This window comes from Sorex fumeus, unplaced genomic scaffold (genome assembly GCF_029834395.1).
Source record: "Sorex fumeus unplaced genomic scaffold, SorFum_2.1 ptg000078l, whole genome shotgun sequence".
Taxonomy (NCBI): Eukaryota; Metazoa; Chordata; class Mammalia; order Eulipotyphla; family Soricidae; genus Sorex; species Sorex fumeus.
Window position 1 is genome coordinate 534,640 of NW_026606135.1, and position 14,700 is coordinate 549,339.

Consider the following 14,700-nt stretch of genomic DNA (forward strand, 5'->3'; position numbering starts at 1 on the left):
GATGTAAAGAAACACAGAAGATGTAAAGAAACACAGAAACCAGCTAAACTCAACAAACAAAAACCGTAACAGATGACTCAACTAGCAGCAAACAGCTTAACAAATTCTTAGGTAAGGACTTAACCTCATGATCAGATAATTTTCAAATTAAAAATAGATTTCTTAACACTGGTTTTAACATTAGTTTTATTATCCAATCAATTTCAACTCTAGAATTGTATGAACAGTTATGGCTTTTGTCTATGTTAAAATGAATTTTAAAATTAAAAATAAATAAAAATAAGTACTCTGAGAGAACAGTATCTCCAAAGGAGTTAAACACAGACCTAATTACAAGCTAATAAAATTGGGTGAAGATCGTAAAGTATGATTAAATTGATCTGGTTCTTTGTTCACAAGTGCCAGAAATTTCTACAGTGGTTTCCTCCCATTTTTAGTGTACAGAAATAAAAGCTGTGTTGCTGTGAAACTGTTTTATTTCCCACATAAAACACAAAGCTTTGGGACCCAAGAGATAGAACAACAGGTAAGTTGCTTTCCTTGCAATGCTCAACCTGGGTTTGGCCCCCAGCATCCCACATAGTACTAAGCTGGCCAAGCGTGACCTGAGCAAAGGGAGCTTGGCCCAAGACAAAAACAATATCCACAAACCTTTGAAAAGACTGATATGGTTATGATGTGATTATCAGAAATCAGTTAACAAACGATTAGGAAGTAAGATACAGACACTAGAATTTAATCACCTTTAAAAAAATAGAGTTTAATCACCTTTAAAAAATAGAATTTAATCACCTTATCCTCCCTCTAGGGCATCCTTCTAGGGCTTTTCCCAGCTTTTTACCTCCATCAAAAATGATATCAAGCAGGCACCAAAAGTGGACTATATTTTGTACAGACTTCAATAGTACTGCCTGTTCTGTTTTTTTCATTTGTGTAGTCTTCAGTATCCGTTTAATGAGTAAGTGTGAAAAGGGGGAGAAACTTTTAAAAGAAAGTGGGCAAGAGCAGGAGTGAAGAAAGTCAAGGGGGAAATGTAACCGAGACACTCCAAAGGGAATGTACAAATGACAAAGGATTTCAGGAAAGGATGAAAGCAAAGAAATAGGCAGAGAGGCTGAAGTCTGAACGTGGGTTCTTGGGGGAATCACAGGGCAAAATAAAAACCAAGAACCCGGTCCGATTTTTTTTTTATAATAAATACTGAGTGATGTTGATTCACCCACCCACCAGCCCTGTTCTATTGCTTCCAGACTAAATCTCCCAGGAGATACATGTCAAGTACGTTACTTTTAATGTTCATGTGCGTAGTGCCTTCAGTATCTGCTTAATGAGTAAACAAAAAAAAAGGGGGAAGAAACTTGTAAAAGAAAGTGGTAAGAGCAGGAGAGTAAACAAAGTCAAGGAAACTAAAGATTTTTCACTAATTTTTTCCACTTGACCCAGAGATTTTTTTTTTCCCTTTTTTTCCTCCTCAGGAAACAGCCACATTTGGCAGTCAATTACTTCACATTAAATTTTTGCGCGGGCACAACGAGGCGACTAGAAGAAAGGACTGGGACAAGGGGACACTTTCTAAATCTCATCTTATTCTTTAATATCTAAATAATCGTAGTAACGCGCGAAACTGCTGAGACAGAAAAAAAAACCGAAGCTCCCATCTCTGCCCACAGCTAGCATGGCTGAAGCGCTTCCTCCGCCCACATCCCAAACGGCCCTTGAGGAGACGCTCCTGACAGTCTCCCACAGGCCCCGCCTCTCCACCGGAACCCCGCCTCCCCTTAGTGCCCGCCCATCCGCCAGAAACCTGCTGGTGATTGGCTGGCGTGTCGCGGCGGATATTGCATCACGCTGTAAGCGGAAGGGGCTGCGTGCGTCCGGACTCTGGGGGTGCGCCTCGGTTCCGTGAGGTGTGTGCGTCCGCCTGTCGCCCAGCCGGGACGGGAGAATCCGCGTGTTTGGGGTAACTGGGTACCAAGGTACGGTTTCTCGGGGAGACCAGCTCGGTGTTTGTGACCTGGGACCCACCCCCAGCCCCGAGACCGCTGCTTCTGAGAGGGGAGGCCCCGGAGACGCGGGCGCCGCGAGCTGCGTCACAACCCGGCGGCACGTCAGGGCGCGCGTCCTGGGGGTGACCCGGGAGCTGGGGCGGGGGGACGGTCGCCGCGGGGGTTGGGGAAGCTGGGGCGGCTCTCGCCGTCGTGGCCCTCTTCTCCCGGGCCAGCGAGGTGCCGAGTCGCCACCGCCGCCCCGCGACCCCGGCGTGTCGTGGAGGTGGACGTTGACTTCGGGGGCTCGCTGGTCCGTAAGTCGGGGGTTGACGCGCCCTCGCTGCCCCTCGAGGCGGGGGTGGGGGCGGGGGGTGTGACTCGGAGTCCGGAGTCGGTCCCCCTGGTCGTCCGCGTTGCCGCGTCTCCCAGGTTCAAAGAACTAGACTCAGGCAAGGCCGCCGAAGAAGCGCGCGGCGGGGACCGGGGACACGGAGGCCACCCCTCCGCGAGGGCCTTGTGGCCCGATTGGAGTTGGGGGCGGGGAGGGGGTCGAGCGGACTGCGCGAGCCCCGGAGCTGGCAGCGCTCTCCTCGGCCGAGTGATGTAACGGCGTGAAAGGACCCGAAGGACTTGGGCCACTGCCAAAGGACGCCGGCCAGTCGCCGGGTAGTGTGCGCTCATAGTGTGGCACTGCTTGGCAGTGCGCCCCGAGGGCTGATTCAGAGCGATGGTTCTTGGCTGGGGGGGGGGGGGGGGGGGGGGAGGGGGGGGTGGGATGGTAGGTCGGGGAAGCGGGTCGCTCCCTGTGCGTGTTCCAGCACCCTGTTCTTTTTTGAATTGCGAGGACCCAACTAAGACCAGGAATTTCTTTTTCCTTTTCTTTTTTTCTTTTTTTTTTTTGTTTTCTTTTTTGGTAAGGGAAAGGTCCTCACATGGTGATTCTAGGGGGCTTACCCCTGGCTCTGCACTCAGGAATCACTCCTGAGTTCTTAGGAAACCTTATGGGATGCCACGGATCGAGCCCAGGTCAGCTGTGTGCAAGGCAAACGTCCTAGCCCCTATACTAACGCCCTGGAGTTTCCATTTTTAAGATGCATCCCATGCATCTTATGGCTGGAGCAATGACTCAGCAGGTAGGGTGTTTGCCTTGCACGTGGCGGACCTGGGTTCTATTCCTCCGTTTCTCTCAGAGAGCCCGGCAGCTACCTAGAGTATCCCTCCCGCACAGCAGATTCTGGCAAGCTACCCGTGGCACATTAGGATATGCCAGAAACAGTAATAAGACTCACAATGGAGACGTTACTGGTTCCCGCTGGACAAATTGATGAACAGTGGGACGACCGTGCAACAGTACAGTGCTAAGATGCATCCCCAGTGGTTTCATTGCCTTGGAGTTGGGTCACATCCTCCCCCCAGGAAGACCCGGTTGGCAAGTTGAGCAGAGATTCCTAGTTTGGATTCTGTAGTGTGACCTCGAAAAGTTACTTAAGCCCTTCTTAGGATGACATTTTTTCTTCTGCTCCAAACATTCTACACAGAGCCTTCTTTTAAATTTTTCTTTTGAAAGCTGCTGGATTTTTTGTTTTTAATTGTATTTGAGACACCATGCTTTACAGTATTCTTACTGGTAGGCCTACAATGTGCCAGTGTGCCACACCCTCCACCAAATTGTCTACTTCCCTCCACCATCGATTCTGGGCCTATCCCCTCCTGTTCACTTCTCCTGTTCTTCTGCTTATGGCCACTTGTTATCCCACAAATGAGAGCGGGCATTTGGTGATGTAATTCTCCAAAGATATGGACGAGATTTGACATTGGGGCCTAGTTTGTAGTGGTGACATGCAACCGAATGATAGTGCCTGAACTGGGTTCCTTTGGAAAGGATTTTCTGAGTAATTGTTGGAACTGGGAATCTAAATTTGATGGTTTGTCTAAAACTGTGAGATGGATTTCTTCCTATTTCAAGGGGCAAGCAGAGAATCCACAATATTTTAAAAGGTCACATCCCATTTTGCTTTCTTTCAAAAGGTGATTGACGACTCCTTAACTTTAGGTTCTTTGTGCTTTTTTCCATAATTTCTAATTTTGGGATTTTGTTTTGTTTTTCCTGTCTGTTTTAGCATTTCAGATCTGCTTGGTAAACCAGGTGTACCACCATGCTGGCAGCAAGACTTGTGTGTCTCAGGACACTACCTTCCAGGGTTTTCCACCCAACTTTCACCAAAGCCTCTCCTGTTTTGAGGAACTCTATCACGAAGAATCAATGGCACTTAACACCCAGCAGGGTAAAGATAATCTGAATGATTTGTGTTGTCTCTCTGTCTTTGTGCTCCTTGTAGACTTTTTATTGACTATATCACTATTATTCACTGAAGCAGTCAGCCCTAATAATGTCCCAAATCAACTGATTCTCTACACTAGTTTAGTGTCATTCATTTCCATCCTTATTGCACATGAAAAACTTGCTATAACTTTCTTACTCATCTTGAATTTCTCATTCAGAGAATTTATACTGATTGTGAAGAATTAATAGAGATCATTAGAAAAAAAAGCTTAAGCCAAAAGTATTACCAGTTATCCAGTTTTTTAAAGATGCAATTTTAGCTCTTATTTAGAAAATGGTAATCTTTGCAGATTGAAAACCAACTTCTTTTATAATAGGGTTCCCTGTAGGATTCATAATAGGATGCCCCAGAGGCTGGACCGATAGTATAGCAGATAGTATAGCAGATATAGGGCATTTGCCTGCACCTAGTGGTCCCGTATTCACTCCCTGGCATCCCTTATGGTCCCCCAAGCACTGCCAGGAGTAATTCCTGAGTGCATGAGCCAGGAGTAACCCCTGAGCATAGCTGGGTGTGACCCAAAAAGCAAAAATAAATAATAGAATGCCCATAAACTTTGAAATGATAAGTATATAAGGTATTATGCAAATGCCAGAAGAAACATTTTTTCTTACTTGGTTTGGGGGACATGTCCAGTGGTGCCGGAGGGCTACTCCCAACTCAGTGCTCAGTAATTGTTATATTAGTACTTGGGATCATGCAATGCCAGGGACCCAAGAGGCACGCAGAGAATGTGCTCCAGTCCATTGAGGTATCTTTGGCCTAGAGGATACACTTGTTTTCCCTCTTAAATTAACATACAGTTGAAAATGAGCTCAAATAGAGCTAGTAATTACCCTTTCAGCTTTGTATTAAGAGCTTTTTTGGGCTTATTCCTGGCAGGGATCTGGGAACCATATGGGATGCCAGAGGTCGAACCATCCCTCTTACCAGATAAAAACAATCGGTAGTACTTTCTGAATGCATTTTTTTAAAGTTAGTGTTTACAATATAATTCTACAGATGCAAATAAAATCTTTGGCTTATGAAATAAACATATGACAATCTAGAATATTGAAGCAAGAGCATAGGTAGAGTACATAAAGTATTCAGATAGACTGGTGCATTTGATGATGAAATTACATATGTAGAAAGTACCAAATTTACTGTGTTGTTTTCCTGGTAAAATGAAATTCTCCATTTTGTTAACATATTTCTTATACATCATTGTTTTGATATATTTCAGGATTATGCCACAAAGACAAGATTTGGGAGGCGTACGAAAACTCAAGAAATCAAAGAGGCAGCATTTGAACCATCGATGGAAAAGATATTTAAAAGTAAGTGGCAGTTTTATTATTTTAAAACAAGTACATGGATGTGTTTTTAAAAGGGGGTGGAGCAAGGCAGGGTGCTTGCCTGACGGGTGGCCAACCTGGGTTTGATCCCTAAAAACACATGGTCCGCTAAGCCCTGACAAGACTGATCCCTGAGCACAGAGCTAGGAGTAAGCCCTGAGCATAACTGGGTGTACCCTTCCCTCCAAAAAAAAAATATGTCTGTTAACAGCCTCCCAGAAGTATATATAAACCTTCATATGCATTTTTTGGAATTAAAAAAGTTAGATACTCCTTAACATTCTCAGGTATCTGGTAACCCCAAAAAAATTGGTACTGTGTGGTTTCAGTGGTTCCCAGTACTTTCTTCTAAACAGATTTTATTTTCATTATTTTATTTTTTTTTATTAACAGACCATGATCTAAAAATAATTGTTAATTTCATTTGAAGTTGCATTTATATAACATTTGTATGTGTTTCAAATCAGTAGTAAAGTCTAGCTTTTCAACAAGTCTTCTCTTAATTGGTTACCCATATGGGTCTCTCAGGAATTGAAATTTTGAAATTAACTTTGGTTCATAGTCTGGATTTCAGTTTTATAAATTAAGTAATCTGTCAAAAGTGCAAAAGCATTACTGCTCCTTAATCTTGAAAAGTGTCAATATATCACATGTTGGAAGAGATTATCAGTTGCTATGCTTTAGGGCATTTATTTTTCATAAGTCAGCTTTAGGAAACAAATTGTAATCATAGTGACAATATAATAAATACAGAAAGGGGGAATAAGATGCTTTTATGACTCCACCCTACCCCACCCCCGAGCTGAAAACAGTATTTCTTAATAATCTTAAAAGCACCCTCTCCCTTTATTCTGCTGCATTTACACTGGTTAGATTTGTCTTCAGTCTCTAGTCTCCTTTTCCCTTAGCCTCATCATCGTTTGTTAACAACATTTTAATGGCATCACTCAATTTGCTAAGAATGTGAGAAGTACCGCCCTACCTCTTAGTAATAAAATACCTCGTATAAAAGATTCCACTTCTATACATATACTGTTTTCCTTAAAATTTGATGGAACAAGAGTAAAAGTTGTATATTTTTTTATATTGATTACACACCTTTGCAATAGCACAGCGGTAGGGAGTTTGCCTTGCACGCAGCCAACATGGCCGACCCGAGTTCGATTCCTCTGCCCCTCTCGGAGAGCCCGACAAGCTCCCCGTGACGTATTCGATATGCCAGACACAGTAACAACAAAGTCTCCGATGGAGACGTTACTGGGCATGCTCGAGCAAATCGACGAACAACGGGAGGGCCTTTACCTTTACCTTTGTTTCAATGGAGTTTTTTTTTAACTGGTCCCTTTATTTTGAGGCAGTTTTAATATTCCCACATACACATACAGTTTTAGCTGTTGGGAAGAGATATGGTAGATTTGGTTTTCCTGAAATAGTATGAAGAACTTACTAGTACTTTAATTGGACATGACAGTATTAATATGTATTTCCTCCTGCTTTCCACAGTTGATCAGATGGGAAGATGGTTTATTGCTGGAGGGGCTGCTGTTGGTCTCGGAGCGTTATGCTACTATGGCTTGGGAATGTCTAATGAGATTGGAGCTATCGAAAAGGCTGTGTAAGTAAATTGTTCCCAAACAATTCTAGCCTTAAAGGTTTTGGTGTTCTCATCTTCATTTTTACCACTTTTGAAATGTTTAATGTCTAGTCTTCCAGCTGTGTAGAAATTATGCATGAGGGGCTTGGGTTATTGCTCAGTTACTGAGCACTTAACTTGCATGTGTGAAACCTTGTGTTTGATCACTGGACATTGCAAAAAATAAGTACATGAATAAAAATAGAATTGTTTATTTTGCATATGTCCAGATCTAATTAATTTTTACCAAGGCTCTCTGTGTTTAAGCAAGAACTATTTATAGATGAGCCAAGTGCTTCTGTGTCTTTAAATTTTTATAACTCCAAGATACACATAATTCTAGGATAAATGAAATGAAAAAGAATTAGGGCAACGGAGTGATAGTTCTCAGTATATTCTAGCTTATATATGGTTTAACTAAAATTTATGTCTGCAATTCTACAACTATGTGGTTTTGTTTCTTACAGAATTTGGCCTCAGTATGTAAAGGATAGAATTCATTCTACCTACATGTACTTAGCAGGAAGTATTGGTTTGACAGCTTTGTCTGCTCTGGCAGTGACTAGAACTCCTGTTCTCATGAACTTCATGCTGGGAGGCTCTTGGGTGGTAAGTCATTGTAGTTTTGTTTCACTTTTGCAAGAAATAAAATATTAAAGGGAAAATATTGGGAGATGGTAGTAAGTGGAATGACTGTCCAATTGTAGAATACATTTTTGTTAATGCCTGAGTTAGTACAGTAATGACAGTATGAAGAACATTCTAATCTAATCTTCCAGGGCTTTTAATATGGGAGCTGCCCTACCTCACTCCAAGAGCACCCTAGAGGTCTCAGCCACGAATGAAACCTCACCTTTAGAAAAATTTTTCTTTTAAGAAAGGACAAGATTAGTATTTATAAAACCATTTAAGGAAAGGAGATGCAGTGGTCATTAGAGGTAATTTCATAGTCCAGAAAATCTGAGTAATTGAGGTCTGAGATGAAGAAGACATTTAGAAAGGGAATATTTTATTGCCTACCAAGAAGAGTACCTAATCAGAGGCCCTAATCAAACAAAATATATCTGCCTGATTCTGGCCACGCACTTCAAGTTTTCGATTTCTTCTTTAAATCATATGAATGTTCATCTTTATCCTTTTTTCCTTTACACATATTTCTTCCTTGTTATACACATCTAAAGAGTGGAAGTCCAAGGTACACAAACAAAAATAAGGATTAAGTACCTGGAAGGATAAGAATGTAGGATTTGGGGCTGGAGTGATAGCACAGTGGGTAGGGTGTTTGCCTTGCATGCGGCCGACCCGGGTTTGATTCCCAGCATCCCATATGGTCCCCTGGGCACCGCCAGGGGTAATTCCTGAGTGCATGAGCCAGGAGTAACCCCTGTGCATTGCCGGGTGTGACCCAAAAAGCAAAAAAAAAAAAAGAATGTAGGATCTTATTTCCTAACTTGAGGGGTGGATACTGCAAGGCAGCACCTTCCCCACTGTACTATCCCTCTAGCTCCAAGAATAAATTTGAAAAAGATGTCAGGAAACTCAAGTCGTGTACTTGAAATTAGCTGCAAAACATCAAAAGTGGCAATAGGGAGTATTCTTGCTGACTTCATCCAAACTGACATAAACTCAAGGCATTTTAACATGTAAAAGAAAATGCGGAATTCAATTATTCATATTTTAAAATGGTTTCATTGGTGGTATTAACTGAATTTAAACTTGCCAGTTTCTTTGTTGTTGTGTAAGAATTAGTTTCTCTCAACTGGTATGTGTTTTTCAGACAATTGGTGCAACCTTTGCAGCTATGATTGGAGCTGGAATGCTGGTACGTTCAATATCCTATGAAAACAGCCCAGGCCCAAAGCATCTTGCTTGGTTACTACATTCTGGTATGTTCTAATGTAAAATTATTACTAGGCAATTCTGAATACAATCATTTTGGGTGACTGATCAAGTTATAAATTACGTTTGCATTATTTAATTCTTATCCTTAGCAGTTTTCTGCAATTTTTATTAGTTGTTTGCTATTGCTGGAATAGCACAGCGGGTAGGGCGTTCGCCTTACAAGCGGCCAACAAGGCCGACCCGAGTTCGATTCCTCCGCCCCTCTCGGAGAGCCCAGCAAGCTACCGAGAGTATTCGATATGCCAGACACAGTAACAACAAAGTCTCCAATGGAGACGTTACTGGGCCCGCTCGAGCAAATCGACGATCAACGGGAGGGCCTTTACCTTTACCTTTACCTTTACCTGATATGAAAAATTAATGATTCTGAAACCGTGAGAAAACTAAGACCATGAGACTCTTAATTTTACCTCCTATCTAGCATATGCAGAGAAGTCCTTTTTAAAAAAATATATTTTTTTTTAATTGAGTTACCGTGAAATACATAGTTACAAAGCTGTTCATGGTCAAGTTTCAGTCAAACAATGATCCAACACTCATCCCTCCACCAGTGTTAGTTTCCCACTACCAGTGACCCTCCCACCATCTCCCCTGTCCTCCCTCCCCCCCCCCCCCCGCCCTCATCCTTTTGGTTTTTGTTTTTTTAGCTTACATGATTTTCATTCTTGATACACAGTACTTGAGGGTGTTTGATTTTTTTTTTTTTTTTTTTTTTTTTGCTTTGGAATCATTTTTCAGAGGCTAGTCCCACTCAGTGGTACTCTGGGTTCATGCACTGCCAGGGGGTCAAACCCAGGCCTTCTGTATAGCAAGTATGTGTTCAGTTCTGTGAACTATCTGCCTGATTATTAAAGAACTATTCTTTCTGAATGTTTTAAAAAGTTTCAGACATTGAGGGTAGAAAAGGGAAGGAAGAAGGTAAGATATGTGAAAAAATAGAAAATTCTTCTGGGCAGTATTGAAAGAAAGCAAACGGGGGGACGGGGGAGGAAGGTCACAGAGCTTGAGCGCATGTCTGGCATGTATAATGCCTTAGGTTCAGTTCAGTTTCCAGTCACAAAATTTTACTGCTACCTCATGGTCTCCTTAGCATCACTAGGAGGTCACCCCAAAAAAAGACAACAAAGAAAAAAGATCTTTGGAAATGTGTATTTGTGTCTGGGGTGGTTTTTGTTTTTCTTGTTTTTTAAGTAAAACATCAGGTTGCCAGAGATTGACTTACAGACAGGAAGGCATGAGTTTGATTTACTCTCTCCCAGCACTGCCCCTCATGATTGGTGAGCACAATCATGTTGGCACTTGCCATTTGTAATTCCTGGCACTGTAGCCAAGGGTTCAACCCCAGTCATCTTGATAGCAACAGAAATCCAGAGAAAGAATTAAAAGATGTGCATCATGTGTTTATTCTCTGATCTTTGTTGCCTTTTGGTAGTAAAATGTTTGGCTTCGAGTTAGTCATTTTAGAGACTTTGTAATCTCAGTCCTTGCATATGTGAACATTATGAAAATTGGTAAATTCAGATTCAAAAAGTGAACTGAGTCGAATTTGATAAAGTTAATTAAAAATACTAGTTTTTATACTTGTGATTTGTGACTGTGACTAGGAGTAGCATTAGTGTTGTGACTTAGAATTTGAATAGCCACAAATTTTGGGTCTAGAACTTGGGGTGGTATGTATATGGGGGAGATGATCTAAAACGATCTGTTATATTGTTTAACAGTAGGTACAATATGTTAAAATGCAGTTGTTTACAAGTAACTTTTCTCCCTTAGTTACTTATACTTATTTTTTTTTCCAGGTGTGATGGGCGCAGTAGTGGCTCCTTTGACCATACTAGGGGGACCTCTTCTCATCAGAGCTGCATGGTACACAGCAAGCATTGTGGGAGGCCTCTCCGCTGTGGCCATGTGTGCACCCAGTGAGAAGTTTCTGAACATGGGAGCACCTCTAGGAGTGGGCCTGGGTGTTGTCTTTGCATCCTCACTGGGTAAGCTGCTGTGCTCTAACACTTGTTCTTAGTTCATGGTGTCCTAAAATCATTTAATGCAGTCCGTTGTTCTAATGAAAGGTATTTGTTAAAAGTCATTGTTTAGAAGCTAGATGTTAATGAGTGGAACCAGCATGAAGGACTTAGTGTGCCCTGTTAATGGACAGTAGATTCTTGGTGTGGTGATCATGATGTAGTGTTCAAAGATAAAGAATTAACTTGAACTTCTATAACAAACCAGTGTTAATTGAACAAAAATTTAACTTTTAAAAATACGGGAAAATGCCGATTTGACTGGATTTTATTTTGGGGGGCAACAGTTGCTGGTGCTCAGGGGCTGTTAACCAGCTCATTGCTTGGAAGGTCACTTTTGGTGTTTAGGGGATCCCATATGTGTTGTCGGGGATGATTTTGGGGCTCCTTAATGCCGAACAGGTGTTCCAGCTCACTGAGATAGCTCCTCGGCCCTTGGTCCTACATACTTTTTTTTAAAATGCATTGTAACAGTCTCTTTTAATGAATGCTAATTAGTTTGGCTATAGAAAAGTCCTTTTTTAAAAAAACCTCCCATCTTTTAATTTCAGGATCTATGTTTCTTCCACCTACCTCTGTGGCTGGTGCCAGTCTGTACACAGTGGCAGTTTATGGTGGTTTAGTTCTTTTCAGCATGTTCCTTCTCCATGATACACAGAAAGTAATCAAGCATGCAGAAATAACGCCGTTGTATGGAGCTCATAAATACGATCCCATCAATTCGTAAGTATTCTCGATAGTCTTATGTCTTTGTTACTTAAGATCATTTATGTTTTGGACATTTTGACCTTCTTTGTTTTAATGACTAGTTTCATAGGGCTGCCATAACAAGTCACGAGCTGGGTGGTTTAAAATAGCACACTTATTTTCTCGCTTTCCTGAAACTGAAAATTTTAAATCACACTTAATGGTTGATGCCTTCTGAGGACTCAAGCATATTTCTCTCTTAGCTTCTTGTAACGGCCAATAGTCAGTGGTATTTCCTGCCTTAGATCACTTAAATCTATCTCACTATTTTACTTATAATTCTCCATTTGTGTCTGTCTCTATTCTTCCTTTTCTTGCAAAGATAGTAGTCATGTTGGTCTACTCATATTTTTGTACTTCAACATAACTTGAATGCAGCCCACTACTATGGAACTGATTGAATTTTACTTTTCCTGTTTGATGTTTTTTGGGGATTTTTTGTTTGTTTGTTTCAGTGAGCAGTTTGTTAATGGAAATTCAATTTCTTAAATAAGTGATATTCAGGTCTTTTTTTTAATTGATTTTTGTGGCCATCTGCATCGGTTAATTTTTTTTTGATGATTTGACAGACTTAAAAATTATAAGATACATCACTTGATCACTTGATCCCCCGTTATTCATCGATTTACTCGAGCGGGTGCCAGTAACGTCTCCATTCATCCCTGTTGCGTGCTAGCGTAGCCCAATGGCATCTGTTCATTCTAGGAACATGCAGAGCCTCAAACCGATCATTCAGGGTCTTGACGAAGAAGTCTGACCATCTTGTAGGTGGGCATCCACGCGATCTTTTGATGTCCCATGGAATCTAGTCCAGCGGTTGTCTGTAAACCTCATTACATGTCCAGCCAATCTGATTTTTGATGCCTTGGCAAATGATACATATTTGGTGAAAAAGAATCTAGTTGAATGTTTTTTAAAAATTGGAAACAGTTCAGTATGAAAATTCCCGTTTTGAAAGATAGCTAACTTTCTGTAATATTAGATGTTATGTGTTTTTGTCTTAGCCTCTCCAGCAAAGTAGAGTATTTAAACAAGTCTCAAGTTCATAGTGTTTTATTTATTTGGGTTTTGGGCCACAACTGATGGTGCCCAAGGCTTATTCCTGGCTCTGCACTCAGAGATTTCTTCTGGCAGGCTCATGGGGACTGTGTGAGGTACCAGTGATTAAACCTGGGTCAGCCATGGCAAGCACCTTACCCACTGTTACTATCTCTTCAGCCTATGTCTTTGACATTTAAAAAAAAAAAATCTTACTTTAAAACTAAAACAATATAATGGCTGAAAAAACTTACACTGAGTTTAATATTTGTAGCAGTTTTCTTGTAGGAGCAAGCAGGCATTGTAGGTAGCATTTTGTATTTTTAAATGCCAGGCTGGCACCTAACACAGTTTTTTAAAGGTGTTTCTTGGATTTTGTTTTGGTTATTTCATGTCTGTTACCAATTGTTTTCACAGGATGTCATAAACTGTTTAAAGGGTTAATTTGTCAAAAGAAAACCATACTGTTTTGTAGTCTAGAGCTTCCTTGAATCTTACTCTTAATTTCTATTTTATATTGGTAGAGAAATTATCAAAGTATCTTAATTACATAGTATTTAATGAGCATAATTTTGTTTTCTAGGATGCTGGGAATCTACATGGACACACTAAACATATTTATGCGCATCGTCAGTATTCTGGCAGGTGGTGGAGGCAACAAAAAGTGAAGTGACTATGCTTCTGACTTTTAAAATACATCAGATATCCTGCTTCTTTGATATGCACTGATACTCATTCATTTCTTCAAGCAGCTTTTGAAGTTTAGAAAATCAGAACTTGTCAACACATTTCAAATGTTCCAATAATACAATGCTTCAGGTTGCTTTCTTTCTGAAGAATAAATTCATTAGTTCTCTTCTTTAATAAGCAGATATATTTCCAGTTCTCATGTTTCAGTAATCTAAAATATTATAGTAAATGTGAAAACTAAGGTTTGTGTTATAGGTGTAATAATTTAAGTTATGATTTCTGCCTTCACATTTTTTGGATTCAGAATTTAGATAATGTCATCAGTGTGTAGAGATTTGGTAAAAGAACTGACTAGCAGAGATAAAAGGTCAGAGCTGGAGCGATAGCACAGCAGGTAGGGCGTTTGCCTTGCACGAGGTCAACCTGGGTTCGATTCCCAGCTTCCCATGTAGTCCCCCAAGCAGCACCAGGAGTAATTCCTGAATGCAGAGCTAGGAGTAGTGTGTCACTGGGTGTGACCCAAAAAGCCAAAAAAAAAAAAAAAGGTCACTATAGTCTCTTGAGTAACTTTGAAGTCTAGCACTTCTATAAATACTGGTGATTCAGTGAAAGTCTGGATGTTTAGAAATAAACAAGTCATCGCTTTTTGCGTCGACCTACTCAACTTACAAAATACTAAGCATAAAAACAAGGTACAGGTGATTGATTTTCCTGCTTTTCCTCCTCAGTACTGTCTTTACAATGTAGATGTAGTCATCTTTGGCATTTAATTATATGATATCAAGAGAGTCCAGATGTTAATCACTGGAGAAATTCCTCATACATGTATATATTTCTTATCCTTGCCATAAAATACATATGTACATAGAGCTAACACAGTATTTGTGTGTTTTGTTTTTCAGTCTTCTAGAACAAAATATCCTCAAAACTCAGAATTTTCAAAGCATGGAAATCATTGCATTCTCAAATATAATATATTGTGTTCACAATCCCTAAGGA

At 40.8% G+C, this 14,700-nt stretch overlaps 1 protein-coding gene across 3 annotated transcripts; it reads left to right on the forward strand.

Annotated features, from left to right (window-relative positions):
• The first annotated feature begins 1,861 nt into the window (after window positions 1–1,861).
• Window positions 1,862–13,871, forward strand: GHITM (growth hormone inducible transmembrane protein). 3 transcript variants are annotated; one of them, XM_056130498.1, is made up of 9 exons: window positions 1,862–1,976; window positions 4,109–4,273; window positions 5,559–5,652; window positions 7,174–7,285; window positions 7,771–7,912; window positions 9,081–9,189; window positions 11,005–11,193; window positions 11,778–11,949; window positions 13,595–13,871. In XM_056130498.1, exons 2-9 carry the CDS (start codon window positions 4,145–4,147, stop codon window positions 13,677–13,679), a joined length of 1,032 nt encoding a protein of 343 aa, XP_055986473.1. In that variant the 5' UTR covers window positions 1,862–1,976; window positions 4,109–4,144; the 3' UTR covers window positions 13,680–13,871. The 3 variants fall into 3 exon arrangements, with proteins under 3 accessions (XP_055986473.1, XP_055986474.1, XP_055986475.1); XM_056130499.1 differs by lacking the exon at window positions 1,862–1,976 and adding an exon at window positions 2,200–2,302; XM_056130500.1 differs by lacking the exon at window positions 1,862–1,976 and adding an exon at window positions 2,277–2,298.
• The last annotated feature ends 829 nt before the right edge of the window (window positions 13,872–14,700 follow it).